The 23,171-nt window shown below is 37.9% G+C and overlaps 1 protein-coding gene across 1 annotated transcript in view; it reads left to right on the top strand.

Moving 5' to 3' along the window:
• Positions 1-23,171, top strand: part of LOC136841772 (uncharacterized) — a 49,551-nt gene that overhangs the window by 3,646 nt on the left and 22,734 nt on the right. The window contains exons 2-4 of the mRNA XM_067109050.1: positions 13,662-14,270; positions 20,810-20,846; positions 22,481-22,599. Coding sequence (XP_066965151.1) covers positions 14,199-14,270; positions 20,810-20,846; positions 22,481-22,599 — 228 coding nt within the window. The 5' untranslated portion in view covers positions 13,662-14,198. The remainder of the gene's footprint in view (positions 1-13,661; positions 14,271-20,809; positions 20,847-22,480; positions 22,600-23,171) is intronic.

Raw genomic sequence — 23,171 nt, 5'->3', positions numbered from 1 at the left:
AGTTGAATGCACAATTAAACTCAAACAATTGGGGACACCACCGATGATCTTCATACTTCCTGGTCGCGAATGATGACGCATTCGATTTGACACTCAATCAAGACTGAGTGGCTGATAGTTGGCGTAGAGTGTGCAATTCGAAAGTATCGTGGGAGGAGGGGAGAGGAAGACTTAAAAAGGCAGGATAGACGACGTGAGACAGGTATTGGAAAGGAGGGTCACATTATCCACGGAGCAGGACATTGCATGCAAGGTAGAGACGAAAGGCACAAGTGTGTAAAGAGGGGGGCTGGGTTGAAGTGCGGCTTATGAGCCTTCTTAATGTGTATGAAGCTGGCTAATTCTATGGAAATTTACAAACACGTGGGCACATTCACAATTCAGCAATTAAATTACGAATGTAGCAGTGATCGTTGTTTTGTTTTTGAGATCACTCTGTATTAGGGAAAATGTACTGATACACGTACTTACTTGAAATAACGAAGTTTCGTATAAGGCCTGTGAGTAAAGTGTCCAGTTAGCCTATTGCCACGTGTGACCATTTTGTAGTTAACAGAGTGTCAAACTGGCGACTGAAAATACTGGAATTGATTATGACCCATTTTGCTCACCGGTTGTACGAAATTATGAGATATCTTGATCAGGTGACTTACCTGGTGTCACTTTCAGTACCGTAGTCTGTGCCCCTGACCAGGGTCACATTAGGTGGTCGCGCACTCCAGGAAATATGTGCAGAAAATGTTGTATGTTGTATTAGTAGTAGTGGTAGTAATTTTAGTGATCGTATTAATATTTATTTTTATAATTATAGATCTCGTATCTCTACCCAAAGACTGGACGTTATAGTTATATGTAGGTTAAGTACAGTAATTTACAAGTTAAGTTAAGTATTCCTTAGTTTAACCAGACCACTGAGCTGATTAACAGCTCTCCTAGGGCTGGCCCGAAGTGTAAGATACTATATTGTAAGAAGAAAATATTCCATGATAAGGATAACTACGGCGTAGTTGGGCATTACATTATTATTAGTACAGATATTTAACTAACTTTAATTTTAGAATATATACGTACAATTGCACTACGAGTGTAAAGACTGAATTATATATATTTAGTGACCGTATAAAAAACTCATATTCCCTACATTTTTCTTTTGAATTTTTAAAAAATTTTATTGACACATTGCTGTACATTTTCCAAGTTAGTATTTTAATATTATTTCCTATTTCTGACATTTTTCCCATAGTTGTGAATCTTCGTCGAATAAGCATTTTTTCTGTCTGTCGAAATACGTTCTAATATATGATGGAAGGTTTTATTGTAATTCGGAAAGATGTCGTTAACATTCTTAATTCCTTGAGCTTCATATTTTAAACCATTTCTGTGTTCTGCCAATTTTCATTTCTGCCCATCCATTCCCTTACTTACAATGTTTTCTTAATAGTCCTAAGGTCAAGTACCATTTCGACAAATGCTGTTCAGAGAATCTTAATGAAACCTGACGCCTATATAGGACCGACCGAATAACCTCAAGATTATGTCGAAGTTGTTTTAGACGGAAGTTGGCCTTATGCCAGCACGACTGTTTCTCCGGAAGGAGGCTGTAGCTCAAAATTTGTAACTGAGTTTGACGTGTTCAGTGTCAGCTTGTCCAGTCGCCCGTAACGGGTTAATTTCATCTCCTTGGCCTCGCCTTGTAAGCCTGGGAATGAGTGATTGATCTGTTTTATTATATGTTATTTGGCGTCATAAAATGGAACTGCATATAGTATGCAGCGGGAGTGTGTGATACAAGCACCATGTTCACAGACAATCAATTATAATACCCGTTACCCTTAGCATGAAGAGACTCAACTAGCCTCGCTGTGTCTGTTTGAGACGCCAGCTAATTCGCAATCAATTCGTGGATTACTCTTATATATACATACATACTTACACACACACACACACACACACACACACACACGTCTGTATTCGGCAGACTTAATACGCCAAATCAGGTATTTCACACAAGACAAAAACACCAGGAAGTGGAGCAGGATATCCTTGATATTGGCTTTATATGCATAAACGAAGGAATGCCAGTCTTAATTGAAGGTTCCATAGAGAACGGAACAGGATGCGTGCATGAGAGTACGAGAGTACATCAGATTGTGGCTCAGAATTCATTAGGCTTATCACCATCAAAAGGGTCTGTGCCTGCGGTATCCCTCGTGTGACCAGACCCTGGCGGATTGCTCTCTCTCTCTCTCTCTCTCTCTCTCTCTCTCTCTCTCTCTCTCTCTCTCTCTCTCTCTCTCTCTCTCCTTTGAAAAAGATATTTGTGAGTTTTCTCCATGTAGACACAGGCTTTATTTTTTTTTATTCGTATTGTCAAACCTTTCCTGTTCCACAATATTGAAAAAGAAGAAAACATTGTTTTGCAGATATTCTAAAATTATTCCTCAGATAATAGACTCTCTGCTTACTAGTTCTTAACATACCCTCCATGGGATGATAGCCTGTTATCATACATGAATAACTCTTATTACATATTCTTCTGTGTAAGCCACACATAGGAAGGTATTTTCACTTCACAGATTTCTTAGTCTTTATTTTTAGTAATGAGTTTTTTTATTCCATTAATATCTTATGGAGAGATTCATTATGAAGAATTTTTCTAGCACAAGACCTTTATATGCTTTGTTCATACCATAAACACCAATGTTAACACTTGTTTTTGGTACTGATTCATTTTGATTGTGTGGCAGATAAACAACAATTGCGGTTAATAACTATTGTTAATATCATTAACATGTGATTCTTTTTCAGCCGATGGACGTTATATATATATATATATATATATATATATATATATATATATATAACGTCCATCGGCTGAAAAAGAATCATATGTTAATGATATTAAAAATAGTTATTAATTATTAATTGTTGTTTATCTGCCAAATAATCACAATTGATGTGATTATATATACACACACCCATCAGACTTTTATATATATATATATATATATATATATATATATATATATATATATATATATATATATATATATATATGTTTGTATGTATGTATACATATACATATACATACACTCATCAGTAACTTTACATTTTTCGTCCGTATGACTGCTCTTGAGTAAAAACAGCGACCCACTTCTAAAGCTACGAAGAACAGTCTTGTTAATGCATAGGCAATATCATTTTTCATTTGCCTTACCCGTGAGCAAGGTGTCATTTGACAATGACGAAAGCGTTTGTCCCACGCACATGAGCCAACAGACCAGTAGAAGAAAGTGATGATGAATTTCAGACGCAGAGCAGTGAGAATGCAAAGAAGGGTGTACATGAAGAGAAAGAAGTACCCACAAAATGAAAGGAAGAGAATTGGGTTTAATGATGAAGGAACGGCTACTCTACATTTATCGAGGGATGAAGAGCCTTCTTACAGGGCCAAGCAATACAGTTTGGATGGTGTCTGTGGCTGAGAAATTCCCCTCCTCTTCCTTTCATTTTGAGGGAAGTTTTTTTTCTCTTCTCATATATCTTCTTTGTATTTCCACTGCTCTGCGTTTGAATTTCACCATTACTTTCCTCTGGCCTGTTTTTCGTGTCCGTGGGACAGACACTTTCGTCATTATCAAATGACACCTTGCTCACGGCTTAGGAAAATGAAAAATGATATTGCTTATGTATTGACAAGACTGTTTTTCCTACCTTCAGAACTGGGTCGCTGTTTTCACTCAAGTCTCCTTACATTAGAGAGCTATGACTGGAAAACCCAGGAGAAAATGGAAATGAAACAAAACTCAAATAAAAAAAAATCTCTTTTGCTGACGACTAGAATGGGTTACTGAGGGCAGCAGACTCCTCCGGGCAAACAGAGGGTGAGGGGAGAAGGTTGTCAACAGGTCATCGGGTGCCTGGGCACAGGGAATGAATACAGACCTCCTGTCTTCTGCCCCAAGCGTAGCTTGTGGGGTCAGCGGGGATGGAAGGCAGGAGGTCGAGTAAAAATTTCACCAAGGCGTGCAGCTTCTGAAAGCAAATATGATTTTTAAAAATCTGTCAAGAGAAAATGGATGAAGGCGTAACCGTAAAACCAGTGCGTGAAGTGTTACGGATCATATAACACCACAAGTGCCCAGAGCTCAAACTCCCAAGCTGGCTAAGTGTGTGTGTGTGTGTGTGCTTGCGTGCGCTTGGGGGAACTGGGTTGCAATGCCAGTAGCTGATGTGGGAAACATAATCTCAGGTTACCCTTCACGTCAAGTGCATCTGAGGAGATCCGTGGTCCAAAGTAATCAATGGACCTTGAGAGGAACAAATCCCACTGACGTTCCTCAGCTCATCCTTCTCCACGGGGGGTTCACGACAGATCCGGGGACCGTGGCATGAGGAGTGGGATAACCACCGTGATACCCAAACCGCAGGGAAGTTTACGGATGTAAGGCTTTCCTCCCCTCAAAATTTACAAGACCCAAGAGGAAAAGTGCTACATTCCCCTCTTAGGTGAGTGATATGAGAGATCTCGCTGAAAATAGTGAACTGAAGAGAAAATATCCGGATAGAAGTTAAGAGAAATGTCCAAGACCTGAAAGAACCAAGTGCTTCCCGTGAAGAAAACATTAATGCAATCAATGGATAGCAAGAGAAAGTGAGGAAAGTGACAGAAACCAGGAAAACGTGATAATAAATAAGGTAAAAAAAAAAAAAAACCACCTGGAGAACTCTGACTCCTTTCGAGATAGCGGCAACGAAAGAGGGACAAAAATTCTCAACGTACCATTAATGCCGAAAAAAATCTCACCTCAGCAAATTCTAAAAAGTCATTTTCTTCAGATGTACCTGATTAAGTGAGTAACCTGGTATGTTAGCGGGCAAAAGTATTGTATTAAGTTACAGGCGGAATGGCGAAGGATTTTTGGAATGAGTAACCCTGGTTTCAGTGCATTTGCGTGAGTTGTCGGTTCTGATTTGGAATTTGCACAGTTTAAAAATGCTTTTATGTTTGTGCAGAGCAGTGTGCCCAGAAAATAAGATACAAATATCATCTGCGAAAAAAATCAAGAGAAATTAATCGATGACTCTTCTGACCCAAAATATAGCCATTATAAAAGATACACATTTCATCACTTGTTGCCAGACGTAAAAGCAAAGAGAACAAAGGGAGGAATAAATAATGAAGGATATTGATTGATTGTGAGTTATCTGGCGTTACAACTACCGGGGTCACTGACGCCGTTGTTAAGAGGAAAGGAAAACGAACATTTTTGAAATGGAATGTATCGGGGAGAAAAGCCTTCAGTGGGATCTAAACTTTTCATAAGATATTTGCAAGGTGTTCATTTCAGGATACATTTGTTAGTTTTCTGTAAAAGAAAACTATTGTGCAGGCTTTGTCTGTCTGTCCGCACTTTTTCTGTCCGCCCTCGGATCTTAAAAACTACTGAGGCTAGAGGGCTGCAAATTGGTATGTTGATCATCAACCCTCCAGTCATCAAACATAACAAATTGCAGCCCTCTAGCCTCAGTAGCTTTCATTTTATCTAAGCTTAAAGTTAGCCATAATCGTGCTTCTGGCAACGATATAGGATCGGCCACCACCGGGCCGTGGTTAAAGCTTTTTGGGTTGCGGCTCATACAGCATTGTACAAAGACCACCGAAAGATAGCTCTATTTTCGGTGGCCTTGATCATAAGCCGTAGCGGCTGTACAGAAAACTTGATTGCGCCGAAGTTGAAACTTCAGCGCATTTTTTACTTGTTTTTATTTGCGTAATAGTATTAAGTTTTTCTTTCAGCCAGATGTGATTGTTCAACGCAGAATCGCTCCCTTCAGTTAACATAATACGAATTGAACTGCCTGATCACGAGATTGAAAAGGGAAAGGGGAATTCCTGCGTCTTGGGCGGAGACATCCGAAAACAGTGTTGATTTATTCATTAGGTATTGTGGTAAGTGGGAGAGATCGGAAACCATTATACGTAAAGGGGACTGCCTACCCTAACCTTCTAAGGAACAAAGCAACTGCTAACATTTTGATGCAGCATTGTCTGATATTGCTTGGGGAAAATGTCGTCGCAAAAGCTGTCACTTTACAATGTTTATTTTTCTTTAACGAGCAAAAGGACACGTGCAATAAAAACTGAGTAGTCCGGAGACCTCTCATATTTACATAAGGTGAAAGTGAGATCTATGTCACAACGACACAAGTTACCGGGATTGCAGCGTTGAAGATTTTGCATTTGTTCATGGACTTGAGGGTCTCGGATATTTATTTAAAAATAGGTGAAGGTTCTCGGTGTGCCTATGGCTGACATACTCGTTGACACTGCCGTTTTGTCCTCGGGTGCGTTTCCTGTGGGTACCCTTCGTTTGGACAATTTTTTTTATCTGAGGTGGGGGCCGGGTTGCAGCTTTAAAAGCAAATATTTCAACACTACAAATGAGGGCTTTTGAAAATTGTCATAAAAATGGTTGTAAACATGTTAAGTAATATCTTACTATATATTTCATGGAAAATAATGATTTAGTAGCTAAACTGATGTTTAGCTGCAGAAGAAAAAGTTACTTCAAAATTATGCAGCGTGGATTCTTCGAGTGCTAATCATTATCATTACGTCAAGGGAGGCCATTTTCGAGCCCTATTCCAGGGTCCTATCAGTTCAGGAAACGTCCTTGCTGTTAGACGTCTTGCAAAATCACTGGCCAGAAATCCCTCTCGTCCTTCGTCCGTTTTGTTTGGCATCTCATTGTCGGGAGAGGTCAGCCTACCTACCGTACAGCTCCTCTTAAATTCGAGGAAGACCCTTTTCTGCATTCGTTCCATGTCATATTGCGTGTCACTGGGCTTCCTGCAGTGAGGAACATTTCCACCTGTCAGAGTTAGGCACCCGTCGTGGCGCTTTCATGCGTCTGACCCCTACTCAAGGGCTTCCTGAGGAAGGACATAATCAAGTTGGCGTATTGACCGCCAAATTCTCACGCCATAGGTGCAACCAGTATTTCCCAAATGATGGCCTCGCCTGGCTTCTTAGTGTCACCTTTGAGTCTGCATTATTCGTCTTGCTGAGATTACCCTCACTTTGTTCGGAGGGGATGCACGCCAGTTGAATATTCAAGCAGCCTATGGTCCTGTGGCTGAGTGGTTGTCAGCTTCGTCCCACAAGCGAGAGACTCAAGTTCAGTCCCATTTGTGAGGAAATGACTTGGCTAGTGTTCTGAGAATCCAGTGTGCCTCTGTTGAATTATGCAGTTAATTATGATCTACTAGGGTGGATCATTGTCAAGGTAGGAAAGATTTGCTGAAGACTCGGTGGTCTGCTCCCTCTTAGGAGGTCGAAGTCATACGTACACATACACACAAAATATATATATATATATATATATATATATAATATAAAAAAAAAAAAAAAAAAAAAAAAATATATATATATATATATATATATATATATATATATATATATATATATATATATATATATATATATATATATATATATGTATGTGTGTGTGTGTGTGTGTGTGTGTGTGTGTGTGTTTATATCTACTGTATATGTACACACACACACACATATATATATATATATATATATATATATATATATATATATATATATATATATATATATATTTTTTTTTTTTTTTTTTTTTATTAAACATCTCATTATATTGTTTGAGTGACAAAGGATGGCTCCAGAAAAACAATGCAATGGTCATTGCCTCATATATATATCATAAGCCCTTTCTCTAGCATTAGTTACTTCATACACCAACACAGAAGGCTCATGGGTAGTGCATTGAACACCCCAAGCACGCACTCACACTGTGCTGTTCATCTCTTTTGTGCACACTCCCTTGCTTCCTGGGTCCTTTCCAGTGCCTCTGTCACGCCATGTATCGAGCCCTTGAAATTCTTCATCTCTTTCTCCTTCCCAACTCTTCTGAATTGTGCATAATTTCCAGCTGCCTAGCATCCCACGTTCTTCCTGCATGACCAAACCATCTCAGAACACTGATCCATCATCTCACTAATGATAACCTTTTTCCCATGTTCCGGCCTGATCCAGGATGATAGAAGGAAGAGGAAGACGAAGAAATGGTTGGATACAAGTGGAAGAGGTATTGTAAAGAATGGGCCTTAAAAGCCAGGGAGGTTGATAATGTGTGCAAGATAAGGGTAAATAGCGAAATGAGTTTGTGTGTGAGCGGGTTTGATGTGCTATGATGAGCTCTTTGTGTAGATGTATGAAGCAACACGTAGCGGAAGCTTTACTACTCAGAGGTTCATCTGTGATTCAGTAGATAAGTATATACTGCCCGTGGCAGAGACCGATGTGATTTTTTTCTCTGGGGCCTAATTGTTAAAATATATATATATATATATATATATATATATATATATATATATATATATATATATATATATATATATATATATATATATATTGTGTGTGTGTGTGCGCGTGCATGTATGTATAGTCATAGCATAGTTTGCTAATGTTAATGAGTTATCATTAAATTTCTTGTGACGCAAAGATAAGTAAAGAGACCCAACAGTTCATTCTTAATTTCACCCCATAAGCTTAACGCGAGATGTGCACCTTTAGAGCGGCTCCGATTTGTGTTGGTGTATAAGACAACTTCCGCATTCGACTTTCATCTCCTTCAATTAAAACAGACAATTAAGCCGGGGAACACGATCTTTACCCTTCAGATTCCCTCGCACCCACTGTTAGATTGATGTTTGGACTCTGAATATAAAACGACGGTAAAAACTGATGCGGAGACATTGATTAACATATTCCCGACACGTTAACACACCTGACCTTCCTTAATTAAGATATATAGATAAAAACAGTCAGTGTCCGTCTTCCTAAAGACGCGACGGTCCAACCCTCGCCTTTGGGTCAAGGTCGTCATCTCGAGTCTCATTGGTACTTTCGCCAAGGATTCAGGGCGAGGTGGCCCTTATCAAAGCACCTTATAAATAGCTAATAATAGAAAAGATACAACGTTTCAGTTTGATAAGCCAGATTTCCTTACGGATTCATAATGGACTGCGAACGACGGTCATTTGTGTGTGAGAGAGAGAGAAAGACAGACAGACAGACAGCGATCTAACACGGATAATTAGCTGTGAAGACAAGCAAAAGGCATTTCACATTTCTAAGAGGGAATCAAACCATTTTTCACGTGTACTGTATTAGACAATTATCAGCTGTAGCGTTCTTTTACACAAACATACGACGATTTTCGTCTGCGTACACGAAATGCAGGATGTCAAAAGTCACAAAATGTCACAGAGCTCCAACATGTCAAAATTCCTTGTGCTGTCTTGATTAGCTCCAGAGTACATGATTAGAGTAAGTGGTCTGTGCCAAAGCTGATTTTATTTGTTTGAACAATGATGCTGCTGATTTTCCAACACGTGACTGTTTACGTTAGTTGTGTCACAAATATTAAGCCACGAATGGCCCTTAATATCGAGTTCACTGCCACCTGGTGGACAAACGCATGCTGATATATAGCATTCCTGGAAGTGGGAATTAGGCAAGGCCATTTTATAAGCATAGGCTCACTGGGCAGTTTTTCAGGGACATCATGATTCCAAGGCCCTTTTCTGTTTAGAGGTTATCATCCATGTGTTAAAATTTTTGTTATTAAATGTTAATTTTGTAATAAATTTTTGTTAAAATTATCGATAAACCTATAAGTTTAACTTTATTGGCAATTTACATTTGCGTTCCCGTCGTCGTATGGGCAAGGGCTTGTATGCATGCTTTGCCTGTGGCATACAAGGCTATTGAATTGACCCTAGCAACAGGGGTAAAAACTGCAGTACTTACAACATTCTTTGGGAAGTACCCTTTCTCAGTTTTGCAATGAACGTAGTGATGAGAGTACTCAACCTTCTGTTGACATTGTTCATTCTCAGGTTTGCAGTGAAGGTAGTGAAAGCAGGATTCAACCATGTTTGGTCAGTACTCATTCTCAACTTTGTAATGAAGATGGTGGCAGCAGCATTCAACCTTGTGTGGGCAGTAAAAATTCTCAGTTTTGCAATGAAGGTAGTGACAGCATTATTCAACCTTGTGTGGGTAGTAATCGCTCTCAGATTTGTAGTGAAGGTAGTGACAGCAGTATTCAACCTTGTGTGGTAAGTAATCATTCTCGGTGTTGCAGTGAAGGTAGTGACAGCATTATTCAACCTTGTGTGGGTAGTAATCGCTCTCAGATTTGTAATAAAGGTAGTGACAGCAGTATTCAACCTTGTGTGGGCAGTATCATTCTCAGTTTTGCAATGAAGATAGTGACAGCATTATTCAACCTTGTGTGGGCAGTAACCATTCTCAGTTTTGCAATGAAGATAGTGACAGCATTATTCAACCTTGTGTGGGCAGTACTCATTCTCAGTTTTGCAATGAATGAAGGCAGTGACAGCGGTATTCAACCTTGTGTGGGCAGTAACTATTCTCGGTTTTGCAGTGAAGGTAGTGACAGCATTGTTCAACCTTGTGTGGGCAATACTCATTCTCAGTTTTGCAATGAATGAGGGTGGTGACAGCAGTATTCAACCTTGTGTGGGCAGTAACCATTCTCAGTTTTGCAATGAAGATAATGACAGCATTACTCAACCTTGTGTGGGCAGTACTCATTCTCAGTTTTGCAATGAATGAAGGTGGTGACAGCGGTATTCAACCTTGTGTGGGCAGTAACCATTCTCAGTTTTGCAATGAAGATAATGACAACATTATTCAACTTTGTGTGGGCAGTACTCATTCTCAGTTTTGCAATGAATGAAGGTAGTGACAGCAAAATTCAACCTTGTGTGGGCAGTAACCATTCTCCAGTTTCTAATGAAGGTAGTAACAGCAGTATTCAACCTTGTGTTGGCATTACTTATTATCAGTTTTGCAGTGAAGGTAATGACAGCAGAATTCAACCTTGTGTGGGCAGTAATCATTCTCAGATTTATAATGAAGGTAGTGGCAGCAGTCTTCAACCTTGTGTGGGCTGTACTCATTCTCAGATTTGTGATGAAGGTAGTGACAGCAGTATTCAACCTTGTGTGCGCTGAACTCATTCTCGGTTTTGCAATGAAGATAGTGACAGCAGTATTCCACCTTGTGTGGGCAGTACCCATTCTTAGTTTTGCAATGAAGGTAGTGACAGCAATTCTCAACCTTGTGTGGGCAGTAATCATCTCAGATTTTTAATGAAGGTAGTGACAGCAGTATTCAACCTTTTGTGAGCGGTACTCATTTTCCTATTTTGCAATGAAGGTAGTGACAGCAGTATTCAACCTTGTGTGGGCAGTACTCATTCTTAGTTTTGCAATGAAGGTAGTGACAGCAATTTTCAACCTTGTGTGGGTAGTGATAATCTCAGATTTGTAATGAATGTAAGTGACAGCTGTATTCAACCTTGTGTGGGCAGTACTCATCCTTAGTTTTGCAATGAAGGTAGTGACCCCAATTTTCAACCTTGTGTGGGCAGTACTCTGTCATTCCCAATTTTTAAATGAAGGTAGTGACAGTATTATGTCTTTAACAGGACACAGTTGAGATGGAAGTAACTGTGAAATTAATGTTGCATTGGTTGGCAAAGTGAGGCCTAACAGCTGAGGGTTTGTGATCAATCTTGTTAGAGAATCTGAGAAAATGTCATTGATTAAATTAAATCGACTTCCTGATGAGTATTTTATACGTTAAGTATATTAGCGTGTACCTGATTAATAATAGTTTTTATATCTCACGTTTTGTTATCAAAGTTGAAAGAGATTTACCATGTGAAGAGTTAAAATCCTTAGTACTTTGCATGTGGATGTTGGCCATAGTTCAACGTCCACGCCAGGCCTCCGAATCCTTTTCACACCTTACCAAATTTACAGGCCATTTTATGGCAAGCCTCCGTGGTGGCATAAACGAGCTTAATTTTGCCAGCATCTAAGAATCAGCACTTTATGGGCTACTTATACAAGCAAGAGCTCGTGCAGGCACAAGCACTTATCATTTCATTTACAGAGGAGACGCATTGTAGCAATATCCATAGGGGATTACTGCTGTCTGTGCACCTCACGTGGTTCACTGTCGGCATTACTAAAGGAGTGTTTGCAGCGTCCCTTCGGCCCTTAACCACTCCCAACTTAACCCGCACTCCTTCCTTTTGTCAATATTGCTATGAAACACCTCTAATTGTTTTAGTACTTTTTAGTTCATAACCGTGGGACTTTCTCTGAGTTCTACATTTATATCCTTATAATTGATTTCCTTTGTTTTCTGGAACGCCCTCTTTTCACGGCCTTAAGCACTGAATGGCCGAAAGTGCCCCAGTGCTTTGCTTGACACCCTGAACTTAATAAAATCAATCAGGCATCCGAGCTTATTTGTATGTTGTCTAAATGCTATTGAAGAGCCTCACTGTACCTCAACAAGCAGCTTGAAATTCCGACACGAACTTCAGAAAGTGTTGATCTCCATCTTTTCCGTGAAAAACTTAATTTATTTTGATAAGAAGATTACGGCACTACTGGTAAAATGAAATACCATTGGTGCGCTTACACGGAATGATATTGGTGCAGTCCCATTCACTCTTTTTGTAATTTGACCCAGCTACGAACTTTTACCATTGTTCAGTTTAGTCAAGTTATTTAAAATAAGGAAGAATTTTATAAAAATTTACATTTCCATTGTATTTATAGTATATGAAGTATACTACGTAAATTACTTGTTAAATTTCAGTAATCCAGTATGTGAAAGGTAAGCTAAAGATATAATCGATCATTTGTCTTGGCCCTAAACTTAAAGTGAAAACAGTTATCGATACTGTAAATTAAGTTTATTTGAAATAATATGTATAGTGTGTCCATGCAGGAAGATGATTGTAGTAATACGCTTTGTTGAACAATGATAGGCAATACATTATATATATATATATATATATATATATATATATATATATATATATATATATATATATATATATATATATATATATATATAAAATATGTGTGTATGTATATGTATAGTATATATTATTTATAAATGTAATATATATATATATATATATATATATATATATATATATATATATATATATATATATATATATATCATTAAAAAGCAAATTTATCTAAGTTTTGCATAGTACAAAACAACTTTATATATCTATTGCTTCGTTTTTTGGGCGAATATCATTTTACAGAAAAATAAAACCATTTGTGTACAGTTAAGTTCAATTTACGTTTTTGATCTTCTGTTTGTCTTTTTTGTTTTTCTTACAACAATAAATCAGATCTGTCCCGCTTTAAAATTGAAAATTTTCTTACATTACCAATTTTACCATAACTCTTAATACTATCAATACCAGATAACCAGATATCTGTCGTTGCATTTTATGCCAAGAAATATTTGAATCATTTCACGAAGTATTTGACTGAGCATCAAGAATTTTGTTTTCTCAGGTATTAAGAACGCTTTTTTAGTCTGACTTGATTTTTTATTAAAAAATACAAAGGAGTCTTGTATTTTTAGTCGTTGATTGTCTCTGTAAGATTTATATGTAATATAGGTTTCATACTCTGTATATATTAATATACTACGTGAATATCTGTAAATGGGGATAGGAAAGGAATAACAGCTACTTTTCGTTCTATTCTAGATTGAAAAACTGGATGCAGAACTTCTCAGGCATAAGAAGATGAGGTTCCTCGACTGATGTATGGGAGTGCAACACATCCTTCGCTGCTGTGAAAGTGGCAGTTCCTTATCGGCTACTACCAAAAGGACACTAATTAACTGAAGCAGCCGCCCAGCTACCCCCTGTGCCTCTCAGACAGACACACGGTTATCATTCTCAAGACGCATTTGTCGCCCTCTCTAATGTTGTCTTACCTCAGAGAGAAAATACCCCTTTGCTTCCCCCTTTTCCTCAGTTTGTCGTCAGTAAGAACTGCAAGAAGTGCGGTGGCAAAACTCCACCAGAGTGATACACACCGCAGTCATAATCCGGAACTAGACTGAATGATGAAGTGGCCTGAGTGTTCCTGAAACGAGCAACGGTTGAGGAGATATTCAGGAAGCGTCATCACAGACAACGCCGAGAGAAGTTCCTGAACGCCGAGGAAAAAGAACTTGCTTGCTGTCGACGTTCTTCTTCTTCTTCTTCCTCCTCCTCCTCCTCATTCATTCTGCGAAGATGGAGTGGCTGCGAGACGCGTCCTTTTGGCTGGTGATGCTGGTGACCTTCTTTCCAGGGTGTGCGGCGAAGGTGAGTCTTTATCTACATGCTCGCTACAAGCGACCTTATTTATCTTGCGTAAGGTCAAAAGATCAAGAGGATAATGATCATTGACGGCCATATTATTGACTGTGGATAAAATACCCTTGAGAATACTGTGAAGCAGGTCATAGGTAATACGATATTGTTAGGTGACATCAGAATATCTTGTACAATAGATTTAATGTTTGAGTAAAATGAGGCCAACGGACACAAACACACGCGCCCGCTCACACACACACACACACACACCCAGATTAGGTGAGTCTGTTGGTGTATTTAGTTCAGTTTCTGCGATCAGGAGAACTGAAAACGGAGGTTGTTAAGACAGCACACTTAGATTCAATGCTTGCTTTTCTAAACCATCAGATAATTGTCATAACTGCATATGAATAAGTGTGGTTCAAGACGAGATATTTCTTCGTCAAAAATGAAGATTTCTCATGTCCCCAGGTTAAAATTATGGAGAAATGTGTTTAAATTCTTTTATAATTTTTTTTTCAAAACCCCCGGAAGTATGTTTGCTCTTTTCCGAACGTTTCATATTTAATGTAATTTTTTTTAACATTCAAAAGGAAAAGTTCAAGGCTGCTTTCTAATATTATATTGCAACTTAAAGTTTTTCAGGTTATACACAAGTATGTGTCCATTAAAATCAGTTACCGTGAAAATAACTATATCCTAAGTAGTGAATCATGCCTGTAATGAAACATTCATGGAAACAAATTGAAAATTATATCGGCTGTTCCAGGAGTAAGAACTCGCGCTGGCATATGGCCAGCTAAAGTTACTGGCGCCCACAACAGAGTTATTAACGAAAAAAATCTACCCAGACCAATGTTTCTTGGGCTGCTCATACTAAATCAAATGATGTGTAATTCTTCACAATAGATAAACAAATGAAAAAAGTATTGTTTCTTTATATTCTTTGCTTTCAAGATTTCGGAAGGATCAACAAAGGAAAAAATGTATTGTTTCTTTGTATGCCTTCAGCTTTTCGAAAGGTGTTCCAAGGTAACTAAAGATTATTAGATTTTTCCTTGTTTTTCTTCGGGATTCCAAACCATTGCTTGGCCTGCACTTAGATCAAACCACACCGTCCAGCATAAATTCTGTGTGAATGTCGACAACGCCCATCATTAAAAAGATGAATGTTCATGCGACAACCTGGTTTCATTAAAACGAATTTCTAGGTAAGGATTCAAAGGTTTGGTCACTCGTGACGTTTAATAAACGCTCATAAACTTTTTCAGAGAAACGTACATGGAAGCATATATTCGTGGGATGTAAGATTCCACTGTCTGATGTTTCAGCATTATGACAGTCTAGAGATAGGGCAATTAAGGGGGTGAAAAAATACGGTCTAGGGGTGGATATCACTATAGGTTGGTGTCAGGTCCAAGTACTGTCGGGGGCTGCAACCCGGTAAAGGCGTTGTCACAAGCACCTTTGTTTTCAGGGGGTCGTTAGTTTGGTAAATACAAACTGACAGTTCCCTGAAAAGTAAAACACGTAATACTGTCCATTTTTTAAGTACGTTTTCCATTCAGAATTTTATGCTGAAAGGACAGTCATCAAGTTTCTGCCGATTAGGCTTAAAAAGATTTAGCTTATATACTGTACTATAGGCCTAGCCAGTGCAAAAATTGATAACGTTTACAACACAGCATACAAAAGAATAACTAATTTCTTGGATATTTCGTCTCGGATACCTTATTAGCACCAGTTAATGGCTTCTGGGTAATCTTTTGCAGCGAGATGTAAAACATGCAAGAAAATGTGCCAGTGTGCCACACCAGGCCTCTTATACCCATTTAATATTGAACCACTCATACATTCCGCCTTATGCAAGAACCCCTTCTGGCGTAAGGTTCCCTTGAGGAAATCCCATTGAGCATCATCAGAAAATTCGACACCTGAGACTGCAATAATTTCAACCCCAAGAGCAACGGGTAACTAACTTAAGTGGGAAACAACGTTTTGATATTGAGGGCTTTCTCTAGGGGTGGGAAGTACGTCGAGCATCATTCAGTTATGTTCTTTTCCCAGACTTGTCCCAGTGTCACTGGACTGTACATAATACTTAGAAGGGACCTCAGTCTAGTGTAGTGGTGAATCAGAATCCCATCTCTCTTCTGAAACATAGACGTCAACATGGAATGGACTTCAAACTGTTAAATCATGGCCAGCAGGAGGATTGTTGTCCTTATGGAGACAGACAGCTTATAGGTTAGAGGACTTTCTCTCTTTCTCAGAGTCTGTCTACAATACCTTTCATCATTTGTGTGAGGTCTCTTAAGACCTTCGTCAGGTCAGACCTCCAAGTCAGCCCAGCTCTGATTATGCGATGTGAAAGACCAGCTGTTGTAAGATCAGAGTTGAACGGCCATGGAGCATGACTACACCGCCTTGAAGTCAGTGAAATGATGGCGTCAGCATTACCTCCTGTGCACACTCATCTTCCAGGTGTCCTTGTTTTCCAGGCTTCCTATGAAACAGTTAGTCATGATACCAGCCCTGCGACCATGGGCACGTTTCTTGTCTGGGGAAGAAACGAATGTGAGTGCCTCGACCATCTAAGACAGGAAGGATAAAATTCGAATTAAAAAAACGTACCCTAAGAAATCTTGTGAACACCAGGGCGAAAACATAAGTAATATACATTCTGTATCTCAGCCGTTATGACCCTGCTTTCCCTCCTCTATGTGAATGGTTGAGTTTCAGTTAACAACTTGTTAAGCCATTTATTGCAACAGAAAAATGATGTAAAGTTGAATAGTGTCATTTCATTACAACTGCTCAGTAAATAGGGAGTGTTTTGTTTCAAACTGTGTTAGTGGCAAAAAAAAATAAATAAAAAAATAAATCTGCCGCTTCTTGCACAAACGAAAGAATTAATCTGATGTTTATGAATATATGTTTCCACGGGACATATATGTACTTATGCTTGAGATGAATGTTTTCTGTGCCACTTTTTGTTGGTTTTTATTAGTGTAATACACGCGCATATATGTAATTTTTCCTATTGATGATAATGTAATCTTTGCACATTTATGCGTACCTATAAAGTATCTTTCCTTTTACGAGCTTTTTTTGCTTAACTGTGAAAGAACGAATGGAAAATGTTTTTTTTTACATTTTTTATATAAAATATTTTTGTAGGGTTAACGTAAATAATCAAACAAATTGCCTTGTCCTCAACCGGAATTTTCGTTACTGAGTTTTGTGTAAAGTATACTTGTTGGCTGTGATATAGTTTACTAACAACAGGCTTCTTGATTTTACGATGTGTGACGCCAAAATTATGCATAAATATGCTTTGTGATTGCGATACATACTCTGCCCTGCAAAACAATATTTACTTTGGATTTAGTATAATTTTTGACAAGGGAGTTTCATTTACCGAAAACAAGTAATTGTTTACATTTGCCCGCTGACTGCATGTCTTTAAACTGCTTAGCCTTTCATGTAACATCAACCCCCCCCCTTTCTCTTTTTTTTTTTTTTTTTTTTGAAGGCTTTTGATGACCTCAGCCCCTCACCAAGCTTCACTTGAAGCAATCGAGGAAATAGTGATTGCATCTGATTCAGAATCTGATTACGACATTCGTGATCCCCTTGTGGTTGAAAGAGAGGATGATGGGTGTTCCTTTGGCTTGTTATCTACGCTCCACCTCCTAGGCGCTAATACTAAACATGGCGGAAGCTCAGTAGGACGTCGTGTTAGTACTAGCCCCTCGGGGATCAAAGATTTCGTTTATTAATATAATTTGTCAACTACACAATATAGAATTGGGTGTATATGATACTTTGATCCCACAGGGCTAGTACTACGACGTCCCATTCAACCTCCGCCACGTTTACTACTGGCACCTCGGAGATGACGCGTAGATAACAAGCCGAAGTAGCTACCGGATGATGATCGTGATGATGGTAATAATGATGGTGATGATATAATGATACCCACGCAACAGGCTCTTGTGTTGACGTTGCTGGTCCATGCACATGTGATAAAATTAAACAAAATGTTAGCAATTCCAAACAACTGAATAAGTTAATGGGTCATATAATCTCTCACAGAGTAATAGGATTTATAAACTTTACCCCATAAGAATGCTCTGCTAAATTTTTGCCCGAAGAAGTAAATTATATGATCATTTTGCCAAAGAATCAAATAAATATTTCTTTTCTCTTATGACCAGCAAGCAGCCATTACCTGAAAGATAAAGGTATCATCAGTGAACAGATTAAACTTTCATGGATGTACAAGCTTTGGTTACAGTTTTAATTATAGTGGGGCTAGTTCACACAGCTACCATTAGAAGGTACAGTATTTTAGTGAAAATAACTTTTTAAGATACACCCAGTTTTAGGTAGTATTTGTAAGGGACAGATATCAGTTAGATTAAGTTAACTTTAAACTTCCTTGATAATAACCAGGGGAATGGAAATAACGGGTTTTTCAAGATAAGTCCAATTTTGGATATGGTGCAACATTTCTGTGGGAAGTATTATGTCATAAATAAATTAGCATTAAATACAGATTGGCAGAATTGAAAGGGAGGCAGTATTTTAAACGATATATACCTTGGAAATCAAGTAAATGTGGCCAGAAGCTATGTTTTGTGACTGATGCACACAGAGGTTTTTTTTAATAAAAGTCAAAATTTATAGTTTAGACAGGGAAGGACCTTAGCCGCCCAAAGTCAGATGTATTTGGAACTCATGTTGTTCTGTCTTCACTAGAAGATTATGAGAGCAAAGGTCATTCTTTTCATAGACAGTTTCTATTCCAATGTAACTTAATAAATTACTTTAGAAAAATACTGTAGCTTGTGGCCCAGTAATAGTAAATAGGAAAGGTTTACAATTGACATGGAGAAGATGAAACTGAAATGTAGTTCTCCCAGTGACATGGCAGAGAAATGGCTCTTATTTTCTTTCTTCCATCTGACTTTCCACCCTCGCTAACGAATAATTCTTTCTTAGTGCATCTGCGAGGTTTTCCTCCTGTTACACCTTTCAGACCTTCTTACTGTCAGTTTCCCTTTCAGAACTGAATGACATCATAGATCCCAGCGCTTGGCCTTTGGCCTAAATTTTGTATTCTATTCTATTCTATAGCAGAGAAATGATATCAAAGTACTTGCATGTACCTGGCAAGAGATATCCTGGGGTAACTTTATGTGAAATTTTGGGACAGCAAGCGCATATAAAGCAAAAGACCATTCAAAGAAAGCCGACAGAGAAGTTGACAAACTCTAAGTATAGGGTTGGCATTGATAAGTTTGATCCGTTACGTTCAGTTTCTCTCTCAATAAAAGAAGTAAAATATTTTTTCATTAATGAAAAAATGTGTTAGAGCATTCAGAAAATAAGTATGTCTTAGTTTAACCAGACCACTGAGCTGATTAACAGCTCTCCTAGGGCTGGCCTCGAAGGATTAGATTTATTTTACGTGGCTAAGAGCCGATTGGTTACCTAGCAACGGGACATACAGCTTATTGTGGAATCCGAACCACATTATGACGAGAAATGAATTTCTATCACCAGAAATAAATTCCTCTAATTCTTCATTTGCCGGTCGGAGAGTCGAACGCTGGGCCAACAGCCTGCTAGCCGAGAGCTCTACCCACCCATCCAATGAAGAACTTAGGAATCCTGACAACAAGTTAGATATGAAAAAATGAAGAAAAAGGGGATTTACTCCTTGTTAGAATGGTATGAAGGGTAGAAATCTCAAAGCTTTGATCGATTTCCAAACCATTCGAAAGCAAGATTTAAGTGAGAGACATTTTCCGACACAATGTGGGGACAAAAACCCCAAGAATCAACGCATAGTGCTCTATCTTGCCAAAGAACTAGTTAGAAAGGCGAAGGGGAGTATGAAAGGAAACAAACCACATATTTTCCAACCAGTGTGTAGAGAAGCTATCCACGTATCATTCCTTGTTTTGAGGTATACCAGAAAATTATACGAGAAGCGCTGCCAGTGTGAAAATGAATGTAAAATGAATTGACGATATACAGAAAGGATGGTTAGTCACCGGAAAAAATATCAAGAATCAAAGTATTTTGTATCTTTACCAGTTTTGACCCTTTTTGTAACCAATACATGTAGAAACCACCGTATTCTTGTATATTGTGGGATATAGCATACACCAAAATAAATCCCGCAGCGATAGGGTTTATTTGATCTTTTCTGACTATTTTCCGTTTATTTAAATGAAGAACTTAATAAAACGTGAGAAAAGTAAACATTTGTAAGGCGTTTAGTTTCATCACAGGCTCAGTATTCAAGATCTGGTAATTGGCAATTTAAACCGAGCTTAGTGGCAGAATGGTCTTCATCGCTAAGTGAATTCTTTGAAGTGTTCAGAAATTCAAGTTGTTCTCAGAACACTCCTTCAGACCGCTTCATTATTCTCTCAAATGATACAAATGCTTTCTGTGGTGTGTTATAACTTGGAATGTTATACTGCATCCAAAATCTAAGGCGAATAAATGATTAAGCTTTTCCTTTGTTTCAGAGATCGAGCAGACTTCTTTTGAGCAGCATTCCTGAAGGTATGACTCTCTCTAGCAATTTCATTATCTTTTTATTGGATTTTGTTTAGTCTTCGAGTCAATGCCGATCTCTTAACAAGCATATTAGTGGTGACGTCATTTCAGTATGACCACTTATTCAGCACATGTGTCAGTATACTTTATTGCTGTTGACAGAGAAATAGCCAGAGCCTATAAGTTCCAAGTTGAAGCTTTTTTTTATTCGTTTTCGTCTAGAACATAATTTTTTTTTTATTGTAAGACACATGTGGACAGCTACTGTTAATATTCCACTACACCTTAGAGACAAAGATTATCTAGTTTTATGAATGCAAATAGTTCAGTATCTACCCGAGTCAAATGTCAAACGATTTGAGTGAGTCATCGTCTGAAGGGCCTTTTTTTTTTTTGTCTAGAAATTTCAGCATTCCCATTCATAAAAGTGAAGAGTATTCTTACTCTCCAGGTGTATTCATTATCTTATTTAAATCTTTCTGATTATCACAGCGTAAATAAAGTTAAGAATTTTTGTCATAAACAGAACTTTGTAACTGTCTTGTCTTAAAGCTAAAGTTTGTGAATCTGAAGTCGTTTGTGTAAAGAGCTTTTTGTTTTTATAAGAATTTCACGCAGATGTACAATAATGATTGACTACTTAAACGATGAATAAGATATACGGTATTAGAACAAAGGACTAAACCATTTGAAGTATGACTTTATAGATCTAAGGTTTCTGGTAAAGACGCGAGTGCAAGATAATAAATATTATGACACTAGTGGAACATGTTTAAGAGGTTGGAAAAGTGATTGCTGTTACTTGTCTTTTTTGCTGTACTATTACTTTAATATATTTTTTGTTTCCTACATTTTTGAACTAAAGATTTGTTGGTGATTGCTTCATCGGGGAGGAAAAGTTGCTCCGAAAATCTGCTTGCTTGGTTAATAGCAACATGAATTTAAGATTTCAGATCTTTCCCAGATAATGACCCCCAACAAAGTTCGGGGGTCGTTATCTAGGATTAATATTTCTTGGGGGTCATTATCTTTATGATATTCACAGTTTTTTGTTTATGTTTTTACGGAAATCCCCAACGGGCTTTTACTTAACACGCCGCAAAGGTGGATATACGAGTATACCGGGTTAAAACCCTTGGGGGTCACTTTCTAAGAAAGATCCAAGATTTCAATGGCAAATTATATCCTTACGCCCTGCTGCAAGCATGAATATCTCCAAACCTCACAAGATCTTACATTTCTTGAAATACTGTAGGTCCTTGGCTGCATATGACCTTGGAAGTGTTCAAATGGAATTTAGTTCTCATTTATAAACCTGACGAAAGGTACTAAGATTATGACGAAGTTCATTGTGGTCACAGGTTTCTGAGTGGTCGTCTTCTGAGAGCTGCTGACGACAGTGATTTTATTGAACCTAGGACTATTAAGCTGGTGTTCCCTGGGATAGTGTCCTTGGACTGTTTTTATTTTTTCTCCTCTAAACTCTACAAGGGAAATTAACTTTGGTCTTCAAAACAAAGATATAGAATGCAAGCGATGTAACTGTTAATGCAATTACTAATCCCTTATACATGATAGGAAAGAACTGAAAACTGCATATAGATTATTTTTCCTATTGATTTGATGTGTTTTATTTGCAGTATGCCAAAGTGCAAAGGTTAACCTGGAAGCAGGTCAGATAGCGTGGATAGTTTCCCCAGGTAACAAAGTGCCTGGAGTTACAGATGGAACGCAGGGCATTTGCAAGTGGACAATTAAGGTAAGACAAATATATATATATATATATATATATATATATATATATATATATATATATATATATATATATATATATATATATATATATATATATATATATATATATATATATATATATATATATATATATATATATATATATTTTTTTTTTTTTTTTTTATTTATGTTGATTGATTTTTCTTTGCTTTGCGTTTTCCTTTATACGAGGGTTTTTCTTACATGGATTGAGGGATATTTGTTTTGTCTTGTTAATATTAACATATAAGATTTCATAAAATTTCTGCTTGATGTATCTGAGACATTTACATCGACCGGTTTTATTTCGACATGCGTGATCTCCGTTCTTCAGTTAACTCACACTTTCTCTTTTAATGCTGTCTTTGTGCAAAATTCTCTCTCTCTCTCTCTCTCTCTCTCTCTCTCTCTGGTAGCTGTCTTGGTTAGCTCTTATCAGCTACAACCCGAAAGACAATAGGTGGAACTGCCAGGTTAACAGTCTAACAAGTGTTTCCAATGACGCATCATGTCGAATATGGACCCCGAATTTCGGAAAGATAAAATCAACAACCTTTG

The sequence above is a fragment of the Macrobrachium rosenbergii genome, chromosome 9, assembly GCF_040412425.1.
Source record: "Macrobrachium rosenbergii isolate ZJJX-2024 chromosome 9, ASM4041242v1, whole genome shotgun sequence".
NCBI lineage: Eukaryota > Metazoa > Arthropoda > Malacostraca > Decapoda > Palaemonidae > Macrobrachium > Macrobrachium rosenbergii.
Note: the sequence above shows the minus strand (reverse complement) of the source record. Positions and strands in the feature narration are given on the sequence as shown.